The 22,257-nt window shown below is 37.8% G+C and overlaps 1 protein-coding gene across 1 annotated transcript in view; it reads left to right on the top strand.

Moving 5' to 3' along the window:
• The window catches only part of cacna2d4a (calcium channel, voltage-dependent, alpha 2/delta subunit 4a), a 305,574-nt gene that overhangs the window by 34,460 nt on the left and 248,857 nt on the right, over nt 1–22,257 (top strand). Inside the window, exons 11-27 of the mRNA XM_055154037.1 lie at nt 1,244–1,333; nt 1,422–1,535; nt 3,636–3,714; nt 3,925–4,058; nt 5,639–5,716; nt 7,773–7,853; nt 8,031–8,105; nt 8,218–8,304; nt 9,536–9,607; nt 9,935–9,996; nt 10,097–10,164; nt 11,317–11,362; nt 12,943–13,040; nt 13,174–13,267; nt 13,352–13,444; nt 15,123–15,250; nt 20,820–20,888. Coding sequence (XP_055010012.1) covers nt 1,244–1,333; nt 1,422–1,535; nt 3,636–3,714; nt 3,925–4,058; nt 5,639–5,716; nt 7,773–7,853; nt 8,031–8,105; nt 8,218–8,304; nt 9,536–9,607; nt 9,935–9,996; nt 10,097–10,164; nt 11,317–11,362; nt 12,943–13,040; nt 13,174–13,267; nt 13,352–13,444; nt 15,123–15,250; nt 20,820–20,888 — 1,468 coding nt within the window. The remainder of the gene's footprint in view (nt 1–1,243; nt 1,334–1,421; nt 1,536–3,635; nt 3,715–3,924; nt 4,059–5,638; nt 5,717–7,772; nt 7,854–8,030; nt 8,106–8,217; nt 8,305–9,535; nt 9,608–9,934; nt 9,997–10,096; nt 10,165–11,316; nt 11,363–12,942; nt 13,041–13,173; nt 13,268–13,351; nt 13,445–15,122; nt 15,251–20,819; nt 20,889–22,257) is intronic.

Below are 22,257 nucleotides of genomic sequence, written 5' to 3'. Positions count from 1 at the left end.
TTGACTAGTTTTATTGTCTTAATGAGGATTAGTAGAGTTAATAAGAGTTTTACTTTATATTTCTATTGGATATGTTTTATCTGTTTTGTGCAGCACTTGGGAAACAGTTTTGTTTATGAAATGTGCTATAGAAATAAAGTGGATTTGATTTGATTTAAATTTTAAGTTAAAACATTCACATTACTCCTTTAGTAACATTCATGAAATAGCCGTCCCTTCTGCATCAATTTTTCTTTTCTTGGATATTCTTGGGGAGATTTGATGATGTTTTCTTGGCCTCTCTAGTGGCGAGATACAGTCACTTCACGGGAAACAGTCACAACATAATAAATTATACCTTTTAACCCCTTGTGGGCCACAGAAAATGGCTTGGAGGGCCAGATGTGGCCTGCGGCCTTGGCCTTGACACGTGTTCTAGATCTTGGGACTAAAAGCTTCTGAAACTTTGAATTTAGTGGATGTTGCACGTCTATTAAAATCTTCTGGGACGTCCTCTGTAACTGTCTTGAGTACAGAGAGTCCAGGCGGCTCTGAGGATGGACAATCACCTCACTCGCCCATTTAACCAACGGATTCAGGGAGTTCTTGTTTTTATCAGAGATGCTCCCAAACCATGAGACCAATGAAAAAGTTAAAACTGATTCAATAAACGTTTTATAAAACAGTGTCATCATGGTTCTGTCTACATGGTAAAAGGACAACTTCCTCTGACAGACTTAAGCCATGCCTCAAAAACATACCTGGTTGTGTTTTTTTTCATTCACATACAGTCTGTCTACATCTTCAAAGCTCAAAACGGCCTGTTCCACCTTGTGATGTCATGAAGCGGTAGTTTTCAAGTAAACTGCTGCTTTTTACTTTTAGTTCAGTAGAGATCTGCAATTCCACAGCTGAAATAACCTTTCTTGATTCTAGTGAAAGCGTGTGGAGTTTAGAAACACAGTGGAGCACTTCCTGTATTCCTGTATTGTAGAGTTTTCCTTTTGAGAGAAGAACTCAGCCTAAATATGCAGGGTTTGTGTGTTAAACATGTGTGAGTGAAACAAAACACAACTCCAGGTCTGTTTGTGATGAGGAAACAACATTAAAACGTGGATCAGAAAATTGTGCAATATCGGCCTTTTAATTTAGGGGTTAGAGTATTAGTTAAAATTAATTGTATACATTTGTTTGTGTTTTTATAAGGATACTCAAAGTGTAGTTATTATAAAGTGTTAACCATTCTTATTATATTTTCTTTCAGCATTTCAAAATTTTGGTCGATGAGCTTCACGTCAAAGGCGAGGGCAAAGTCACCAAAGCCATGAAGGAGTCGTTCAAGATCCTTAACGAGGTTTGATTTCCCCGTTTAAATGTCAATGATATAAAACAATAGATAATAGAGTGGACTTATAACATTATTGTTGTCGTTTGTGTCACAGGCCACAGCTTTGGGGCAGGGCAGTCTGTGTAACCAGGCCATCATGCTGATCACTGACGGAGCCATGGAGGATTTTGAAGACGTGTTTGAGGAGTTTAACTGGCCTGAAAAACGAGTCAGTGTCTAAGCTTGTCATCATAGTCAGTTTTAAAGTGCGAAGTACAATATTTCTGCAGAAGATATTACAATAGATATATATATTTTAAATGTACCTAACTGTACACTTATACAAGGGCTTTTACCGTATTTTTTGGACTATAAGGCGCACTAGATTATAAAACGCAATATCAATAATGCTGAATTCTCACGTCTATTTTCATACATAAGGCGCATCGGATTATAAGGCGCATTAATTGAAACAAACAGACGACATTTGAGACTGATCCCTTAGCCCAGGGTTAGGGTTAGGGTTAGTTGGCAGATCATGGTGTAATTCGCCCGGCGTTGCCTCCCTGTCTTGGTGAATGTGTATTATGAATGTGAATGTGGGTGGATAATTTAAATTAGTTTTTTTTGTTTTTTTCCTATGAGGACGACTCAAATATATATTGAGTAATAATGTGTTTATTACAGCTTTGCACACTTTTTTTTTACGTTTTACAGAATTTAAACTTAAAACCATATGGCTAATTTGCATAAACTATAAGCACTGAAAAAAAACAGCTTGCTCCTTTTGCGGTGATGCGGTCAACTTCTGTCGGACTAAATGACACAACTTAGTGGAATATGTGTGTTCTTTCTGTGACAGAGGGTGTGCTGCTTCTGATGAGTCCACTCTGTGCTTATATTATTAAACTTTTAAGAGATTATAAGTCTGCAGGTCATACGCATAGACCGTATAGCGATGCGGCTTCGCTTACCAAAGTTGTACAAAAACATAAATCAACGAACCTAACCCTAATCAAACCTAAATCAAAACAAACAAGAGAACACGAGGTGTATCCAGGTCAGGTCCAGAGGTGCGGAAGCTCCATTATGGCCATGAATTGTTATGCTAATTAGACACCACACCCTGTACAGGTCAATAGGCCGAACTAACTAACAGAAACTGTAAACAAGTAGGTGTGTTAGTTTCAGTGTAGTTAGCTCCTCCCTGCAGATATAAGGAAGTGTCCACCAGCGTCTGACCAGAACTGAAGAAGCAGCTTGGATGAACTGCGAAACGTCTTCAACCAAACTAACTTTTGTCCAGTCGACAAATTGAATTTTCCCTTCGCCATGGATTCTACCTGGACGCCTGAGGGATTCTTCACACAGTTATTTATAGAGCACTTTTCATACAAAAAATGCAACACAAAGCACTTTACAGTGATTAAAAACAGTCCCACATTCAGTAAGCACAACCAGAATGAATACATAAGGCACAATGGATTATAAGGAACACTGTTGTTTTTTGAGAAAATTAAAGGATTTTAAGTGCTCTTTATAGTCCAAAAAATATAATTCAAACCACAGTATAACACAGTTTACTAAAAATAGTATGTCAGTGTACACATGTTAATTATTCCACACTTTATAGTTAACATGGTGCATGAAATAATTTGACACAAATACACTGTAACCTTCACTTTTAAAGATTAATTTGTACTTTTTTGTTTGTTGAGGTATCTATTTTTTTTTTTACTTTTTACTTTTCAGAGCTTTTAACTATACTATAGTTGTTCCTCCTTCCCATTTATCTTCTCAAAGTCTCAAAGTATTTGGAGTGCTTCATGCATGTTTGAGCAATCTTTAATTACTTAATCTCCACCACCGGCATACACCCACTGTTCTCTACGTCATTTTCTAATAATATTCTCTAATAATCGTTGATACTCCTACGATTCGGCAGCGTCGCATAGTCTTTTTTTTTTTTTTAATCCACTTCTCATTAGTGTCATCTGCAGGTATCCATCAGAGGCGCAGACAACTACACTGGTCTTTGTTGTGATGATGTTTATGGCGACGTTGGCTCCCGTTGGGCACCACAGTTTTCTAACGTTAAAGTCACCGGGCTTGGTCCTTTTATTAAGTCGTTTTAGATGAATATTGCGATTTAAAATGTGCAAATTGTAACATGTGTCGTAGGTTATAACTAGAGCAAACTCAAGCAAAATAGGTTTCTGAAATCTCTGAAAATATACATAGTTATTTGCAGATGGACAAACTTTACCCATGAGCTTTTAATCATCTAGAAAGCAGCCAGTTGTGTCAGTTCCTCTTTTCTGTGTTTTAGGTTCGTGTATTCACGTATCTCATTGGAAGAGAAATGACCTTTGCTGAAAATGTTAAATGGATCGCCTGCAACAACAAAGGTATGTCTTTATTTTGTTATGATTAATCTGATATAAGAAGCAAAGAAAATACTTTTGAGATAATTTGGGATTTCTACATTTGGAGAATTATCTGAATTACTAGCTATGTTTTTTTCAGTGCCTGGTTTACTCTGCTGCTGCTACGTTTTAAAATAGCCTTACAAATGTACATCGTTGTCACTTATTTTGCGTGCATGTTTTGTTTTTCAGGTTATTACACTCATGTCTCTACACTGGCTGATGTCCAGGAGAATGTGATGGAGTATCTGCACGTTCTGAGTCGACCAATGGTGATCAACCACGACCATGACATCATCTGGACCGAGGCCTACATGGACAGTGTGGTCAGTGCATAACTATTTGTTTTGACTGATTATTTTAGAGCAGGGCTACCCACACTTTTTCAGCATGCAAGCTTTTTTTTTTTTTGGACCCTCACCCACAGTTTGTGAACCTCGTCTTTAAGAGAACTTCCACTGGTACTTTACACAAAACTGAAAAAAGTGAAGAAAGTGGGTAGGATTTTTAAACCTGTTTTTTCAAGTTTCAAACTGGAGTTACATTCTCTTACTGGTTTTGCAGTGGGATTTAGCCTCTGCACATTTACCAAACCACACACCGCACATCGTGACAAATACAGATGCAGTTGTGCACACTTATTAGGCAAACTTCAGCCAAATGTCACAATAGGCCAGTTCTGTGCTGTAGGCATCCTCTGTGCCAACACTGTAACATAAATTTAGATTAGTTTTTGCTTCGCGTTTTGTCTTGCTCTTCTAATCAGCGCTCGTTGAGGACGGAGCGAAAACATGAAAAGGTGAGGAGCGGCGCGCTGATGTGAGGCAGATAGACAGGTAGCGTGTGTGTTTGTGATGTGCTGCACATTATCGGCGGGTTGTAAATGAGCGCACAGACTGCAGAGATGTCCTGCGTGCCAGTACAAGTTTATTGCCGACAGCAGCGGCCGTAATGAAATCTGATTGCACTTGTCGAGTGTCAGACCTCGAATGAGAGACGAGGCCGAGTCCAAACGCAGTCGAGTCCCAGACGAGTACTACGACACTACAGTCTACCCACTACCTTGGAGATTGACTGGTAGATCGCAATCGACGCACTGTGCACCCCGTTTAAAAAAATAATAATTTTAAATAATCTTAGAGCTAACCATAAGGAGGGTTTGAATGGGGCTGAAGAGAAATCACTATATTACTCAAACATGCATGGATGACATATAAAAACACCTTTTAATGTTCAATTTCTCATAATATTCCATCTTTAATTAACATTCACATAATGTTTTGTTAGTACTTTTTATTCAACCAAGTGATTTAGTATATACAATTAAATAGTTTATCTCATAGATCAGTAAAAAATACCTTCAACTGTGAGTAGGGTTGCCTCTCCACAGATCTTACTTGTTACTTGGCCTTGGTCTCCCACACTTGTCTCTTTTATGTTATGTGTTTTTAAATTTGTTCTTCAAACCACTGCAGAACTACTTTGTATAAATCTGAGTTCAAACATTGAGTTCTAGTTGTTAAAATCTGACATAGGAGCTGTAGTATTTTCCAAACCAGTGAGTGATATTTGAGAAACTGTGCCACATTTTCTGCTTTTGCACATTGTTTCATCAGTTTCATGCTTTTGTTGTTTCTGTCTGTTTCCACATTCAGTTTCCAAACAAGTCTGAGGTAAAAGTAACTGCAGAACTGTAGATTTACCTTAGAACATTATCATTACTAGGACTATTAGTGGTACGTTTTACTGAGCAAGTAGTAGTAGTTAGATAGAAACCTTAACCTTTGTCAGTTGTATGTGTAGTAAAATACCATAGACTGTAGTATTTATAAGCTGTCCTTCCATATACAGTAATGTTTTTACAGCAAATCCCTGTTTTATTTGTGTTTTTGTTTTTGGATTTCAGTTGTTCAACACTCAAGCACAGAGCCTGCTGCTGATGACTTCAGTTGCGATGCCTGTTTTTAGCAAGAAGAAAGAAACTGTGAGTATGACTGTGACATGTATCGTACAGGGATGCACAATGTACTGGAATCAAATCAAAACTGCCATTTGAGTGGTCACCGTTAGCAGAGTCCATGTTTTTATCATATGTTCAAATGTTCATAATGTGCTACTGTGGTGCCCGCTGTAGTTTTGTCATCTACTGTTGCCTGTTGCAGTATGTCTCCTTTCTGTTTGATGGACAACTCCCTTTTGAGAATGGAACTACGTGAACATTTGAATCAAGATTTATTGGTCTTGAATGAAGATCAGTTGATTATGAGTCCTCTCTCTGTTGCTTTGAGCCAGTTTATTTGTATTTAATAGGGATGTAAGAATTAACAAAATATCGTGATATTGTATCGTCAAAGTTCTCACAATAACATCGTGGACCATCACAATATATCAAATTACAAGTCTCTTTGCTTAAATTAAGAGTTATGGTGCAGCAATAGCTAAAAGAAGACACAGGGAACTACATAGACCATGATCCTTTGCTCCATTTCAGTGTGGACTACAAGAAGAAATAACAGTTCTAAGCACATTTAAGTCTTAGTTAAGGCATTTTATGAGGACAAAGTAGCATATTCACAGTTTTAGCTGTTTAGCCTCCACAAAATATCGCAATAAATATACCGTGAGATGCATACCGTGAAAATATCGTTACAAGACATTTGGATATTGTTACATCTAAGGCTGGGTATCATTAAGAAGTTGCCGATACGATACATACCTCGATACACAGGCCACAATACGATACATATCTCGATACAGTGCACTTTCGGTTTGATACGATATATTTCAAATCGATTCGATACAGTTTAATAATAATAAAAATTTTAAAAAAAAAAGCTTAAATCATGGCTGTGCTACTGTGTGTGTCTTTGTTAAACCACTTCTTGTGCAAAGTTAATATGAAACACAAACATTTGAATCATCAAAACAGTGAAAATGTCAAATGTGCTGCAGAAATAAGTTTTCTTCCTCTAAACAAGCAACAAAACTGTAGCTCTGTAACAAAATAATGTAGTAAAATATACCAAAAAATTCTCTTGGCGATATATCGATACAGCAGCCTACAATATCGATACTGTATCATCACATTAAACGATACGATATATCGATATTTTTATATTTTTGCACACCCCTAGTTACATCCCTAATCGTCAACCTCCCCACCATATCGTGAGCTTTCCCATGATATCGCAATAAATATTGTACCATGAGGTTCATATCGTATCGTGAGACTTGGATATCGTTTCACCCCGACTATTTAAGTGAAAGAAACTGTTTATTTATACAAACAAACCTAAACAAAGATAAAATAAGAAATTAAAATAAATACTAAAATATACCTTTATGTTATGTTAACAAAATGGCTGACTCTGTAGACTGTACCTTTACAAATTTATTCTAAAACGCATGCAATTCTCGCAATTTTATCAGTTTGTATTTCAGTGTACTCCCAAATGTTAATGAGCCAGAATCCTACTAAATCTCACATTTAATAGCAATTGTATTACTTACTGTCAGAAACATTGCAGTTATTTCATTTTCCATCACGTAGCCCAAAGTTGTCCAAACTTTTTTCATCAAAGACCACATCTCTAAACACAGGCAAAGCGGAGGGCTGATTGAGGGCCTTAGATTGGTGCTCAGTACAGTGAATAATTGAAATATGCACATGTTTAACAAGTTAGCATGAATAAAGACTGATGTTTCATTCTAAGATCCTTAAAACTGCACAGAAAATATTAAATAGCAGCTTTATCAAGGTCGATTTTCAAAAAACTTGCAATAAAACGTGAATTTCTAATTGATGGAAGGTCATTTGGGCCAATTCACCTGGAAGCCTGAGGGCCAAGAAAAATTGTTTGAGGGCCGCATTTGGCCCACGGGTCATAGTTTGGACATAGCCTTTGTCTTTGATAGAAATAGCGATTGTTTTTGACCCACTAATCCTGTGTAACCCTTGTTTTATGTAACAAAATGTGTATTGTATTGTTCTCTGAGTTCTGTATCAATGTTATTTATACATTTTTGTTTTTTCTTTGCAGTTGTCTCATGGGATTTTGCTCGGTGTGGTCGGAACCGATGTGGCCCTCAAAGAGCTCATGAGGCTCGCTTTGAGATACAAGGTAAATTCAAATTGTACCATAAATACTGTATTAAATATTACTGCTTAAATATGCTTTGTACCTCATGCCAAATATGTTATCAGAGGATATTTTTAATATTTTTTAAATGTGAACAATATGAAACAGTATTATTGAATTACAACACATATTTGAGTTATATTTATGTCTCATTTTCAGCTTGGAGTTCATGGCTATGCTTATCTCATCACTAATAATGGCTACATCCTGTCTCACCCTGACCTCCGACCTCTGGTAGAGACAGAGTTTTAATAATCATCAGTGATATTTACAGTGACGCGCTTTGCTCTTCTTTTGTACTCCACATTATAATGATGATTATTGTATTGTATTTTGTATTTTCTAGTATAAAGAGGGAAAGAAACTGAAACCAAAGCCCAATTATAACAGTGTGGATCTGTCGGAGGTGGAGTGGGAGGACACTGACCAACTGGTGAGTGGCACGATATTTACATTTGACCCAGAATCTCAGGGGGTTGGCAGTTCGATTCCAGCTCTGGCCAGTGCAGTGGGTCCTTGGGCAAGACACTTCACCCATTTTGATATGAGTAAATGTAATCTGCGAACTGTGAGGGGCTGAAGGGTTGTATTATTGCAGTTACAATGGTGACACAAAGCACTGTCAAATACTTTTAAGAAAAACTGAAAACTCAAGAAGAAATACAAAATGGATTTCTACAGCACATTTTTTAGGAGCCTGTGATCAATACGAGCGTTCATGGTTCTGTTTAGGAGTTTGATTTTCAACAAAAAGGTGAGAGAGAGACTTGTTTAAGAGCACAAATCTCCTCACCTGTTGTAGTTCCAGCTTTGTCAGCTCTTTATGGTCAGATTGTTTTAAAATAAAGCTCAGGTTAAAGTCCAGTAGAGCTTCAGACAGAGTAGTTCCTACAGTTAGCATCACACCCTCGGAAAATGTTGATGAGATCAGCTGCAAAGTATCAGTTGTTTATTTTATGCATGATATTTATTGGAATATTTTGGAGAGGCTGATATAACTGTAGGTAGGACACTTTTTTTGCTTTTAAAATACCTTGACAAGATTTTGGTGTGAATTATTTCCGTCATAATCCCAAGAATTCAAATAAAAAAACATTTCTTCATGTTGTCTGCACTGAAATTAATCATGGGACATGTATTTTCCGATGTTCACAAGCTGTTGTCACTGTAAAACTATGTATTTAAGAAAAGGAACGTGTAATTCAATATATTGTGACAGCCCATGATATTATTGTGAGACTTTTGACGATACGATATCACGATATTTATTAGTTATTATGTATTAGTTATTTAATAGTTATTGTTACAACCCTAATAATTATGATTGGATATGTCATTGCTCTGGCTTGAATGCTCCACAGCACAGACAGACATTAAACAGCTCTACTTTACATTTCTTAAATTACAGGTGGGTTTATAGCTTGAAAATATCCAGAAAAACTGGCTGTGAGTGGGGTCTTGGTCTGGTTCGGTCTTTATGAAGATAGGAAGGTTTAATATCATACTGTGAAACATTCCAGACAAAGCAATAACATCTCCATGGAGAAAAGCACTTAACAGACTCTCCACCAGAAAAGTTGCACAATGCTGCTTTAAGAACATCATTAAATATCAGTAAAATAAGTTTTGTCTAAATATCTAAATGATGTTTGTTTATTTTTCAGCTGAGGACGTCAATGGTGAAAGGAGAAACTGGGACTTTATCTTTAGATGTGAGAGCTTCTGTGGATAAAGGGGTGAGATTTTTATTAACTTTTCAGAGTGTTTTATTTGTGTATAGAAACATTTACTGTATTAGGCAGTAATGTTACAAAGTCTGATTATCTTTCTTACGGGTATGGAGTGAACGAATCATGTTCTGTAAAGCGTCTTTGTGACATATGTCTGTGAAAAGACATGTTAGATATCACATAAAAACAAAGCAACATCAGACACTGTAATAATAAGAATGCTGAAAGAGACAGGACTGAGAAAGGGAAAGCATGAAAAACACATATCTCCAAAATGTTAATAATGTTATTTTATTAGTAATTGATATTTATTTCACTTTTTTGTTTTTGCAGCTAAGAGTGATGTTTCTCAGGAATAACTATTACTACACAGTCATCAATGAAACTCCATTTAGGTAAGTTTGAAACGTTATTGCCAAAAATCATTGTAAATAAGACAATTAAATACATAAATAAGATAATTAAACACCGTAATATGATTTTTCTTGGTTACAGTTTGGGTGTAGTGTTGACTGAAGGATATGGAAAATACATGTTCTTGGGAAATGTCTCCATTGAAGAAGGTAAACTTGTACATTTTATTTAATTCTACTCTATATTCTTACAATTTTCAAGCACCAGAAGCTGGCAAAGGGCCTATTAGTATTGCAAAGCGAGGGATAAAGTCAGGGTTAGGTTAGGGGTTAGGAGGTTAGGGTTATTATTTCTGTTTAAAGTCACGCATAACCATCCCAAATTATTTAAATTTAAGATGCAGGTGTCACTGCTGAGTGGATTTGGTCAGACCCCAATGTTTTTTCTCATAGGGACCAGTGATAAATGCAGTATTAGGGTTTTCCACAAAATAATGGTTTTAATAAAGCTTCAAGTATCCTTCCTCCCAATGTTTTATTTGAGTCTAACCTAACCTATGAAAAGATATTCCATGTAAACTATGAGCCTGAGTGTCACAGATCGTTCTAGTACCTGAAGCTCTCACCAAACTGCTGCTCATTTGTTGACTTGCTTCTGAAGAGACAAGACGCATTTCACTGAGAGCAAAGGCAGCGACTGAACACAGAATTGCTGTATCATCCGCAAAGAGAACCAATTTAAGTTTTTCAGAAACTAAGTACAAGTCATATATATATAAAAGAAATAACTTTCGGCGTAGCAGAGATCCCCTGTGGGACACCACAGACGACGGTTTCACCTGTGGATCTGGGATGTCCCCATTGTACAAACTGCTTTCGGTTGTTAAATAAGATCTATCCACTTTAGAGATATTCCTTTGATGCCGTATTTTTGTATCTTTTGTAAGAGTATGCTGTGGTCCATCATGTCGAACGCTTTCTTTAAATCTATCAATAACCCAATTGAATACTTTTTCACATCAGTGTTATTAGTTATCTCCTCTATAAGTTCAATTAGTGCTAATATTGGTGATTGTTTTTTTCATTTAGGATACTGGATATGTCTATAAATGTATCTAGTCTGTTTGTATGTAGCTTTTCTAAAAAAAAATTAAAGCTGAGGCAATACTGAGATTGGTCGATAATTTGAAAATGTTTTTTTTTTTCTTTTAGTCCAAGTCCTGGTGTAGTCATGATTTAGTCCTGGTTTAGTCCTTGTTCAGTCCTGGTTTAAGGTTAGGGTCAAGGTGAGGGTTAAGTTTAAGCTGCTGTCATAAATATTGTTATTATTGTATGTATTTATATTATCCATTTTGTTTTCAGGCCTTCATGACTTAAACGGCCCTGATCTCACCATCACCAATGAGTGGTAAGTCATAACACTTCATCTTTGATTTGGTGTTTTTATAAATAGCAGATACAGGTTCATATATCAGTGGTTAAAATGACTTGAATTAATAATATGAGTCTGGAGTTGAGTAGTTTTGACTGGGTATGATTCATTGCTTATGAGATGCAGAATATTTAACTGGTTTCTGGCCCTGTGGTGTCGCCTGCTGTCTCCATAGAGATAAATAAGTGCAGTGCCACAGTCTGGAACATCAAGGCAATATCTGCATGGAGAGAAGCAGCTGACGGACCTGCACCAGAAAAGTTACACAGTGCACCTTTAAGCTTGAATTAGGAAGTATATTTGCCAGTGGTGTAAGAGTAATTGTGTTACCCTGAAAATGTGTCTTAAAATAAGCCATGTATTGAGACAAATGAGAAATACCTTGTAGCTATAAATAAAACAAATATAAACTAACCTAGGTCCATCAAGTAGATCAATTTTATCAATCAATCAACAACTTTATTAATCCCAAAGGGCAATTCAGTTCGCACATCTCTGGTCGTGCACAATCTATAAATAATAAAAGAAAAAGAAAAACAGACGCCGTACTTTCAAACCTCAGTGCATCAGGTACACAATAGCAAATTTACTTTCCATTTAAAGGTTTTATGGCAGAAGGAATCGTATAATAACCACTGGAATTAACATTAATAATTAATGTAATGTGAACTTATGTCATTGGGTTCTTTTTTCAGACCAAGAGTTTGTTTTTATACCTGACAGTTTCGACTGCTCACTAGTGCTCTTCCTCAAAGTGGTCATGTGATGTTGCTGTGACGTGTTTCTCAGCTGATTTAAACAGGTTTTGGCGCTGTCTTCCTACCGGTGGAGGCAGGACGACAGCGCCACCTGCAGTCCGACTTCCTCAGGACAGTATCCCAGGTGTGTGAGAGTAAAAAAGCCCCCTCGTCCCGGTTTATAGGAAAATAAACACCGTCGTTGGCTTAAAGAGGCAATCGAAATACGGAAACGTGCCCAAAGGACTATAAATGAACACTATACTTTTACCAAAAACAGTCCAAATGACAAACATCAAAAATCAAATGGAAGATCACAGCTACGAAGAAGAGACGAGAGGGACCAAAAGAAAGATTTCGTTGTCTAACTTTAGGCAACGATTGCCTCTTTAATCCAGCGACAGTAGGTAAACAAACACTGTTGTTGGATTAAAGAGGCAATCGAAATACAGAAACGTGCCCACAGGACTATAAACCGGCACGAGGGGGCTTTTTTACTCTCACACACCTGGGATACTGTCCTGAGGAAGTCGGACTGCAGATGGCGCTGTTGTGCTGCCTCCACCGGTAGGAAAACGGTGCCAACACCTGTGTAAATAAGGTGAAATGTGACCAGACACGTCACAGCAACATCACATGACCACTCTGAGGAAGCCCGCTAGTGAGCAGTCGAAACTGTCAGGTATGAAAACAAACTCTGAAAAAAGAACCAAATAACATAAAATATCTGACGAACAAATGAACCTCTCTAGACTATGTAATTTGAACTTGTCTAGATATACAGTTTTTGCAGTAAAACTTTGTTGTGTTTGTTTGTAGGACATATTGTGAGACAGACATTGACCCTGCACATCGTAAACTCACCCAGCTTCAGGCGGTGGTGCGATACCTCACCGGGAAAGAGCCTGATCTCGAATGTAAGGCAACAGATAGTTATTCATGGGTTTGGTTTCCTGTTTATTGGCTCCAATTTGAGGACTTTGACCATTCAAAAGATAGAATATTTAGTTTTGACTTATAAATTGTAATGTTTTCCTTCCTTTCTTCCAGGTGATACCCTGTTGTTGTCGCAGACTCTGTTTGATGCTGTCGTTACGGCTCCTATGGAAGCCTATTGGACCGCACTCATGCTCAACGCCTCTGGGTAATTACACACACAAATGCCTTTGAATTGTCACTTGGAGTTTATTGTCTGTTTATATATTCCTGTTATTCTTTTGTCTTTCAGCGTCGATGACGGAGTAGAAACTGCTTTCCTGGGGACACGTTCAGGCCTAATGAGAGTCCAGAGATACACAGGGGTGGAAAACAGAGTGTCAAAGTGAGTGCACAAACGCGGATCATTCCAGAAATATTATGCAGTCTCCAAAACAGATTTCACCCACACTGACTATGTATGAGAAAATAAATCTGTCTAAAAATTGGCAGGTGAAGTTACTGTTCAACTGTAAAGTGAAAAAAATGCACAACACACTCAGATGGCCGATGTCCAAAAGCTTTTTTTTTTTTTTTATAATGTTTCTGCAAAAAGTCATCGTCAGATCATTTTTCTTGCTTTGGGTTGCCAGCCCAGGTGCTTTTTGCTGAAAAATGATTTAAGAATAAATAAAAGCTTTTGGACATCTTCCATCTGAGAGTGCTATGCATTTTTTCACTTTTTAGTTGCTGATCCTTGTATTTGCACCTCTACAAAAATTTAGGTGTGCGTTTTCTCTTTTATTTGACTGTTCAACTGTATGACTTGTTCATCCAAATTGTGATAATAGACTCATTTATTAGTGGCATTGTGACTGACTCTAATACTCATCACATTGCCTGGGATCCAGAACACACACTTCTTCAGTACTTTATGAAGATGTGAGTCTGGTCACTGCTGAATCTCTCAGTTTTCAAATGGGTGTGATTGACAGTTTAATTAACCAATCAGAGATGCACACCAGTCTGTTGGTGCTGGAAAAAATACAGGAAAAACATATTATAAGGAGGTGATAAACATTGCAAATTTCTGTGGGCGAAGCACTAAACTGTGTTAATCTGAGGTGAGAGAAATTAGTTTTATTTGTGAATCATAGGCAATGTTGGGAGTAACGCGTTATAAAACTAACAAATTACTGTAATACATTGCTTTTCGCTGTAATGCAGTGATGTTGCATTACAGGGAAAAAAAAAGTAATATTTTATTCGGTACAAATGTCAGTAACGCGCATTACAAAGCATTTTTAACCTGGACTGAGTTTTTCTTCATATAAATTCGTTAAAATCACCGTGATATCAGCAGCGGTGAAACCCGGTGCAGAACTGCAGTTATCCCCATGGAGCATCAGTCCTTTCGCCCACAATCCACGGGGCTTAACCGGAGCTGATGCCCGATCGCGCCTTGCAGGGTTCTAAGGTCTAGGCCAAGATTAGTCCTCGGTTCAGTCCTGGTTTCGACCTAGTTTAGTCCTGGTTCAGCTCTGGTTTAGTCCTGGTTTAGACCTGGTTTAGTCCTGGTTCAGTCCTTAGTTCTGTCCTGGTTTAGTCCTGGTTCAGTCCATATACGGTGCAAAAGTTCAGCATCTTCACAGTTATTTTGGTGAGAGTAACTTAAAAGTGCTGCAATGGTAATGTAATGTTTTACATTTTAAATACAGCAATATTGTAATGTAACGAATTACTTTGAAATGACAGTAACAAGTCATAAATAACACATTACAGTTTTAAAGTAACTTGCCCAACAGTGATCATAGGTGACCAACGAGCTCCTTCGTTTCACACTCATCACTAAAATAAACAAATCTGATTGGACGATCATGTTTGTTTGTGGCTCGAGGCGCAGCAGAGGGAAAGGTGAACGAACTGACCTGTAAAAAAAAAAAAAATACAGAGAGATATCATTCTGGATTTGCCAGGCAGCTCATCCCCCGCGCTCACTCATTCACACCTGACCATGTGTTCTTGTGTGCACTGCTGTGTTTGTGGGGTAGTTTTCAGTCTCTATTTTTGCCTCCTCTCTGCAGGTCTTTCCTGACCTCATCAGACAAAGAGAATCTGTTCACGTTGGACCAGTTTCCCCTGTGGTACCGCCGAGCCGCTGAGAACCCTGCTGGACAGTTTGTGTACTACATGCCCAGACAGGACTCCAGAGGTATGGGGTTAGGGTTGGGATTCACCTTCACCAACTCAGACTCATAATATCAACACAATACTAATGTGAATGCACTAACCTTCTAATGAATGAGTAATCTATGTTTGTCTTTCTCTGTCAACTAACTCTTCTCTGTCAGTGGACTACACAGGATTATCTCGTGGTGTAAATTCATATATTTGCATGTGTGTCTATCGTGGAATGTTCAGAATTTACCATGGTGTCATAATGTACACATCAGCAAACACAGCCTGATAGGTTTCTAGATTATCTGAGAACTAAAAAAAACACTCCAAGTGTTCATGGTCATGTTTAGGTGTTTGATTTTCAACAAAAAGGTGAGAGCGACTAATGGAAAAACTGAAAAGCTGTTGGCTGATGCTAGCGAGCCTGAGACAAAGCTCACCTGTTGTAGCCATCTCTTTTTGGTCAGATGGTGTTAAATTAAAGCTCAGATTAAAGTCTAATTTGAGTAGGGTGACCAGACGTCTCTATTTGCCCGGGACAGTTTTGAGAGCCCTGTGTCCCCTGTCCCTAGAATGATTCATCAGCCGGTTTCACTTCATGGAAACCGTCTGACCTCGCAGCATTAGGATTCGTTCGCTCGACTTTAGGCGGGTACTTTTTTTATTCAACCAGTTGCTGCTCTTTGGTTGTGACGTATGTAATGCGCCGGAACGCTCAGCGATGTCCAAGTAATTGTCGGCACAACAGCAAACAAAGCAGAGAGTGAACATGTCTGAATTAAAGGTGCAACAAAAAATGCAAAGTCTGTATTGTCTACATCCATCTCGACGCTTTGTTTACTGTTGTGCTGTACCACAAAAGGGACCCAGACAGGCGCTTGAGTTTGATGTCATGGCCTCACAACTCTTCGCTGATTGGCCAGTGCTCGGTCTACAACTTTCAGGGTTCTTACTTCGTCTAGTGTATTTTGATTCCTGACCTAGTTGCTGGAGAGAAATGAAACTGAGCGGAGGCACTAGATGGCACCAGCCTGGCTACCCTGTCCCAGCAGATTTATTCAAAACCAGTGATTTGTCCCAGTTTTATACAAGAAATGTATGTAAACTAAAATTAGAACAGGATTATGTCAACTCTAAACAGGACTAAAACAGGACTATCACCATTTTGACTAGTCTGGTTCCTGCCAACAGTAAAGTGGAGCATAAATTGTCATTTGTTTTGCCAAAATACAGAAATTTGTGTTTGCGAATAACCATAAAGCAAAAAAATCCAGTGACAGAAGCCTCATAGATTATGACTGACACAAGAATGCACAATTTTACACACTCTTTTCACAATTTTATTTATACCAAACATCCCAACCCAGGTGTGTCCCAGTTTAGAATTTTGAAAATCTGGTCACCCTAAACTTGAGTAACAGAGCTTTAGACAGAGCAGTGCCTACAATACAAGTGAATTTGGTGTTGTAATTTCAGATGCAGGGCAGAGGAGAGTCACTGTTTTTAGAAGAAATATCCAAACTCATGATCCACAAATGCTGAAACTTATCATTATTTGTTAGGGATATAAATTTTATGACTTAAAGTCCTATTAACTCACAACAATTACGTGATTAGAGGTGAATAATCGCACTATTTACTGAAGCTGTTGTGAAAAAAAACAGCTTTACTTTTGTTAGTTTATACTGAAAGAGACGACACTTTGTTCCAGTTTTTGTTTCATGTGAATAGGCCCAGTTATAACAAAGATATTATCCATAAACCAGCTCAACAAACTATATTTTTTTTGTCGGTGAGAGGTTAAATAGTTTTGTCGATGTACGTTCAGATGTATTTAGGGACTATGAGGCCGACTATAGCGCCACCTTGAGTTCAGAGGAGGTGGACGTCGAGTCGGAGGAAGAGGAGGAGGGAGTGAGAGAGCGCAGGGAGGTTAACAGAGAAGAAGAAGAGGAGGAAGAAGAGGATGATGATGAGGAGGAGGAGGAGGAAGAGGAGATGGAGGAAGAGGGGGAGGAGGGTAGAGGAAAACTGTCAATTACTAGGCATGCAAGCTTTCTATTTAAGTTTTTTTTTTTTAAATCCACTTATCTACTAAATGATATGTTTTATGTTTTCTGAAAAAGAGAGTTGTGTTTGTTTTCAAACCTTATTTAAAAACTGACACAAACTTTGTCAAACTTTAACTTTTGTAAATGTTTTTTTAAAATGTTAAATGTATTTAAATGTTTAATAATAGTTTTGCTTCAACATTGAATCCAGAACAAGCAAAATACAAAATAATAACAACATTTTAAATAAATAATGTCTCTATAGTCTGTGTGTAGCCGGCGGACAGCTCCAATACATTTGATATGATCTCAAAGGCCAAATATAATTATATCGTGGGCCAAATTTTGCCCCTGGACCTGAGTTTGACATGTCTGCTCTAACTAGATCTTCAAAACTCAAAATGCTCTGTTCCACCTTGTGATGTCATGAAGCGAAAGTTTTCAAGTTACCTTCATTCAGTAGAGATCATAGAGAAAAATCCCACACACTGTCTTACTTGCAAATTTAGGCTTAGTGCCGAAACGTTGCGTGGTTTGTCCTAATAAATCTCACAATTTGAGACGGTGTGCGGGATTTTTCTCTATGTTCTTGGGCTGCTCCCTCTCCTCCAACGCACCCGTCTCAAGTAACTGATGTGCGAAGTTCTTTTATATTGTTCAGTAGAGATCAGCAATTCCAGGACTAAAACGATCCAAATGATTCGAGTGAAGGTGTATGGAGTTTAAAAACACAGTGGAGCACTTCCTGTATTACCAGATGACGTCACAAGGTGGAGCAGAGTGTTTTCTGTTTGAGAGAAGAACTCAGCCTAAATATGCAGGATTTGTGTGTTAAACATGTGTGAGTGAATGAAACAAAACACAACTTTAGGTCTGTTTGCGACGAGGAAACAACATTATAACATGGCATAAAGAGTCAATATCGCATAATATAGGACCTTTAAATAGTTTTTATAGCTTAGTTTCTGCTTATTATGATCTTGGTTGTATAATATTTGGATTGTAATCGGTCTGTAAACAGGCTGTGTGACAGTTGGCAGCAGTCAGTCGGCATGAGAGCTTTGCACAGGCCGATAAATGCATGGCTTTTATCATTATTACCTGCTCAGTTTCATCCGCTCAGTCTCATATTTACAAACATTTCCCGCTGACGAAGTTAATCTCTACTGTCCACAAATTCTCAGTACTTCATATACAGTAGAAAGCTGTGATGTGCATGTTTAGTCCATCACCTGCTTGTTTCTCTGGAGATGTCGTTGCTCTGCCCGGAATGTGTTGTTTGCCGTGGAAACCAGGTTAGTTAAAGGTTCAATATGCGACTTTCCTGGTAGAGAATCCGCCACGTCCTTGTCACCATGGAGACGCCACCGTATCACATGTTCATCTTGCTTTTATTGTATATTAGATGTTTTATTGCGCAAAAATACCTCAAAAAAAGGTGTTCGAACTGTGACTGGGCTCGCCTTTCCGCAGATCTGACCTGTAATTTAGACCGGTGTGGTCACATTTTTTGTCTCCATGGGGATAGATAAGTTTAAAATCATACTGTGGAACATTCCAGGCAAAGCAATAACATAATGTTTAAAAATTGGGGCTTTCGAATTGTAGGTTTAATTTTGCAGAGAGTTGAAATAGGCTTGTGTTTAAAGGTGCACTGTGTAACTTTTTGGTCGAGGGTCCGTCACCTGCTTGTTTTTATGGATGTGTCATTGCTCTGTCTGGAATGTTCCACAGTGTGACATTAAACAGCTCTACTTTATTTTTATTTACTCAATTACAGCTGGTTTTATAGCTCAAAAATACTTCAAAAAACAAACATTCTGACTGTGAGCGGCGTCGCCTCTCCCCAGATCTGACCTGTATCTTGGTCTGTTTTGGTCTCCGTGGTGATAGAAAGGTTTAATGCCATACTGTGAAACATTTCAGACAAAGCAATAACATCTCCATGGAGAAAAGCATTTGACGGATCCACTAGAAAAGTCACACAACGCACGTTTAAGATCAGTTTAATCTGCGCACATCATCACAAATTTGCAAACATTTCCTGCTGACAAAGTTAAAGTTAATGTACATATTTTCTGTTCATACACTGCAAAAAGCTTGGCCAAAATTAAGATATAAACACTTAAATCTATCAGAAAATGACTTAAAAGTTGTGAAATAATCTGTCCATGCAGCAAGATAGTTTTTCTTGACAAATACATACATCACGAATTTCAGACTTCCGGTCATCGCGCAATACATACTGGGAAGGATTTTCCGAAAAAGTGAGCATCAAACCACCATGTTTGTTTTCCCAGTGGGATGCGTCAATTGTCAAAACTTTTCTAGTCTTTTGAATCATCGCTTTTGTTTCTGGTTCTGATATTGTCATATTTTAGTTTTGGGATTCAGACTTCATAATTGTGTGGTTGTTGGATCCTAACAGCGGAAAAAGGCTCGAGAAATTGGCTTCAGAAGTTTGCGAACTCCATACCTGCAAAAGTGAATCAGATGTGTGTGATTGCAACCCTCTGTTCAAACTGTTTCTCTTCCCAACGGAATTGACAAATAGTGAAAGGTGAAGGCGATGGGCAGGATTGATCCACTGGAAGGACCAAAAAGGAAACCTTTGACTGCCTAAGAAATCATCCCCTGTTTGCAGTGAATATTTTGTATGTGGAGCAACAACAAAGCAGGATCCCGTTTGTTAAGCGAGAGGTGCAGAAGACAAACAAACTGAGCTGCACTTTCTTGTTCTTGTGGTTTTACAGCAACATCACGTCTTGGTCTCTTTGCAGTGGAAGGTGTTTCTTGGTGAACAGCTGGTGCCTTTCGCTTTGCCTTTGAGTTTTTAAATTCGTAACCAAGGTTGAGCGCTCCACATAAAAAATGTTCATTGCAAACTTGGGATGATTTCTTCAGCAGTCAAAAGTTTCCTTTTTCATCCTTTATGTGGATCAATCCTGCCCATCGCTTCACTTGTCACTATTTTTCTATTCATTTGGGAAGGGAAACAGTTTGGACGGAGGTTTCCAGTCACACACATCTTATTCCCTTTTGCATTTATGGAGTTCGCAAACTTCAGAAGCCCATTTCTCGAACTGTTTTCCGCTGTTAGAACATCCAACAACCACACAATTACGATGTCCGAATCCCAAAACTAAAATATGACAATATCAGAACAAGAAACAAAAGTGATATGTTTCAAAAGACTTGAAAAGACTAGAATCCCAATAGACGCGTATCACTGGGAAAACAAACATGGCGGTTTGATGCTCACTTTTTCGGAAAATCCTTTCCAGTATGCGTTGCGCAGTGACTCGAAGTCCGAAATTCGTGATGCATCTGTTGTCGTAAAATAAACTACTTCTAGACTAGAATTTATCCAATGTACAACTAGTAAGTACATAATAAATCTGAAAACAAGATGAATAACCTGATAAACATTTTAAAATCTTGGCCTGATCAGAGAAATTTGCAGTGTATGCCGTACAATGCTCTCATTTGCATGCTTGGTTTCAGTATTTTTAGTTTATTTGTGTTAATTATTACTTGTTTTGTTTTTACCAGCTGGAAGAATCGTCATCTCCACCACCGCTGTGACTGTCGCCGTGGGGAAGAAAACCGCCATCGCTGGAGGTAGGATCAGCTTTTACTTTACTTTTGTGCTTTTTTTGTAAGCTTTATTTCTTGCTCGAGTGATTTGTGTTGGTTTTTATTGTTGCCAAAGGGAGATGGCTTTTTTATTACACAAATTACACACGTATATACTCGTACACGCGCTGTTTACCTGTTTATCTGCAACTCGTGTAATTTATGGACATAGTTTGGGTCTATTTTAGCTTCAGTATTTGTCTGAATGTTCTGCTTTCTCCTGTTGGTTTTGTGAGTTCGAAATCTTGTTTTTAAGGCAGTATCGGTTATTTTTGTGAGATTGATTTGGTTTTCGTTTGTGGGCATATTGCAAAAGTACAGGCAGTGTTTCCCAAAGATTTATTTTTCAGACTATGCAGACTCAAAAACATTCTGTATTCATAATTTTCCTTTAAATATCACTTATTGTCTGTAGTTCATATTTAAGCAGTCTGTTTAAACTAGTGATGGGCATTTGGTTAAATTTTCTTAATCAGTCGTCGTGGGAAACACTGGAATTATTGATTACGTTTTCAAGAGTTGTGTTGAAATTATGTTGTCCTTTGCTCTTTATTTTGAAGTTATTGTTCATGTTGGAGCTTAAATATTGTAAGAAGGATTGATTATAACGTAAATTATTAATCTTGGTATTTGTTATTTAGTATATTTTACATCAGTGTATTTAATTTGATGCAGTACAGTTTGGTGTTTATGTGTGATGCAGTGTATTTCTGAATTATATGTCTGACCAGTAGGTGTCACTGTGCACCCTAACATAGTCACTGTTTTGGACTCAGCTTCTGCAACGTTCACTCTGCTTTATGGTTTCACTCGAGTGTTGTCTGTAGATAGTCCTGGTTTAGTTCGGACTTGGATCAGTTCTGGTTTAGTCTTAGTTAAGTCCTGGTTTTGCTTGTGGTATGTTTTTTGTAGTATATATTTTAAAGTTTTGTTGTGCATGAAATAAATAAATAAATGCCATGCTACTTTAGTGTAGACTAACAACACGACGACTATGAAACAATTTGGCTGTAGACTACTACGAGATATAGTACTACTACTCTACTACTACTATTACTCCTACTACTGTTACTACTACTACTACTACTACTTTCTACTCCTACTACTATTACTACTACTCCTACTACTATTACAACAACTACTACTACTACTACTACTACTGCTACTACTACTACTATTCTACTACTACTACTGCTCCTACTACTTCTACTCCTACTACTGCTACTACTCCTACTACTACTACTACTACTACTACTACTACTACTTCTACTCCTACTACTGTTACCACTACTACTGCTACTACTACTACTACTACTACTCCTACTTCTACTCCTACTACTACTACTACTACAAC

Source organism: Boleophthalmus pectinirostris, unplaced genomic scaffold, assembly GCF_026225935.1.
Source record: "Boleophthalmus pectinirostris isolate CB_2022bp ecotype Guang Dong unplaced genomic scaffold, ASM2622593v1 HiC_scaffold_18, whole genome shotgun sequence".
NCBI classification, from domain to species: Eukaryota; Metazoa; Chordata; class Actinopteri; order Gobiiformes; family Gobiidae; genus Boleophthalmus; species Boleophthalmus pectinirostris.
Note: the sequence above shows the minus strand (reverse complement) of the source record. Positions and strands in the feature narration are given on the sequence as shown.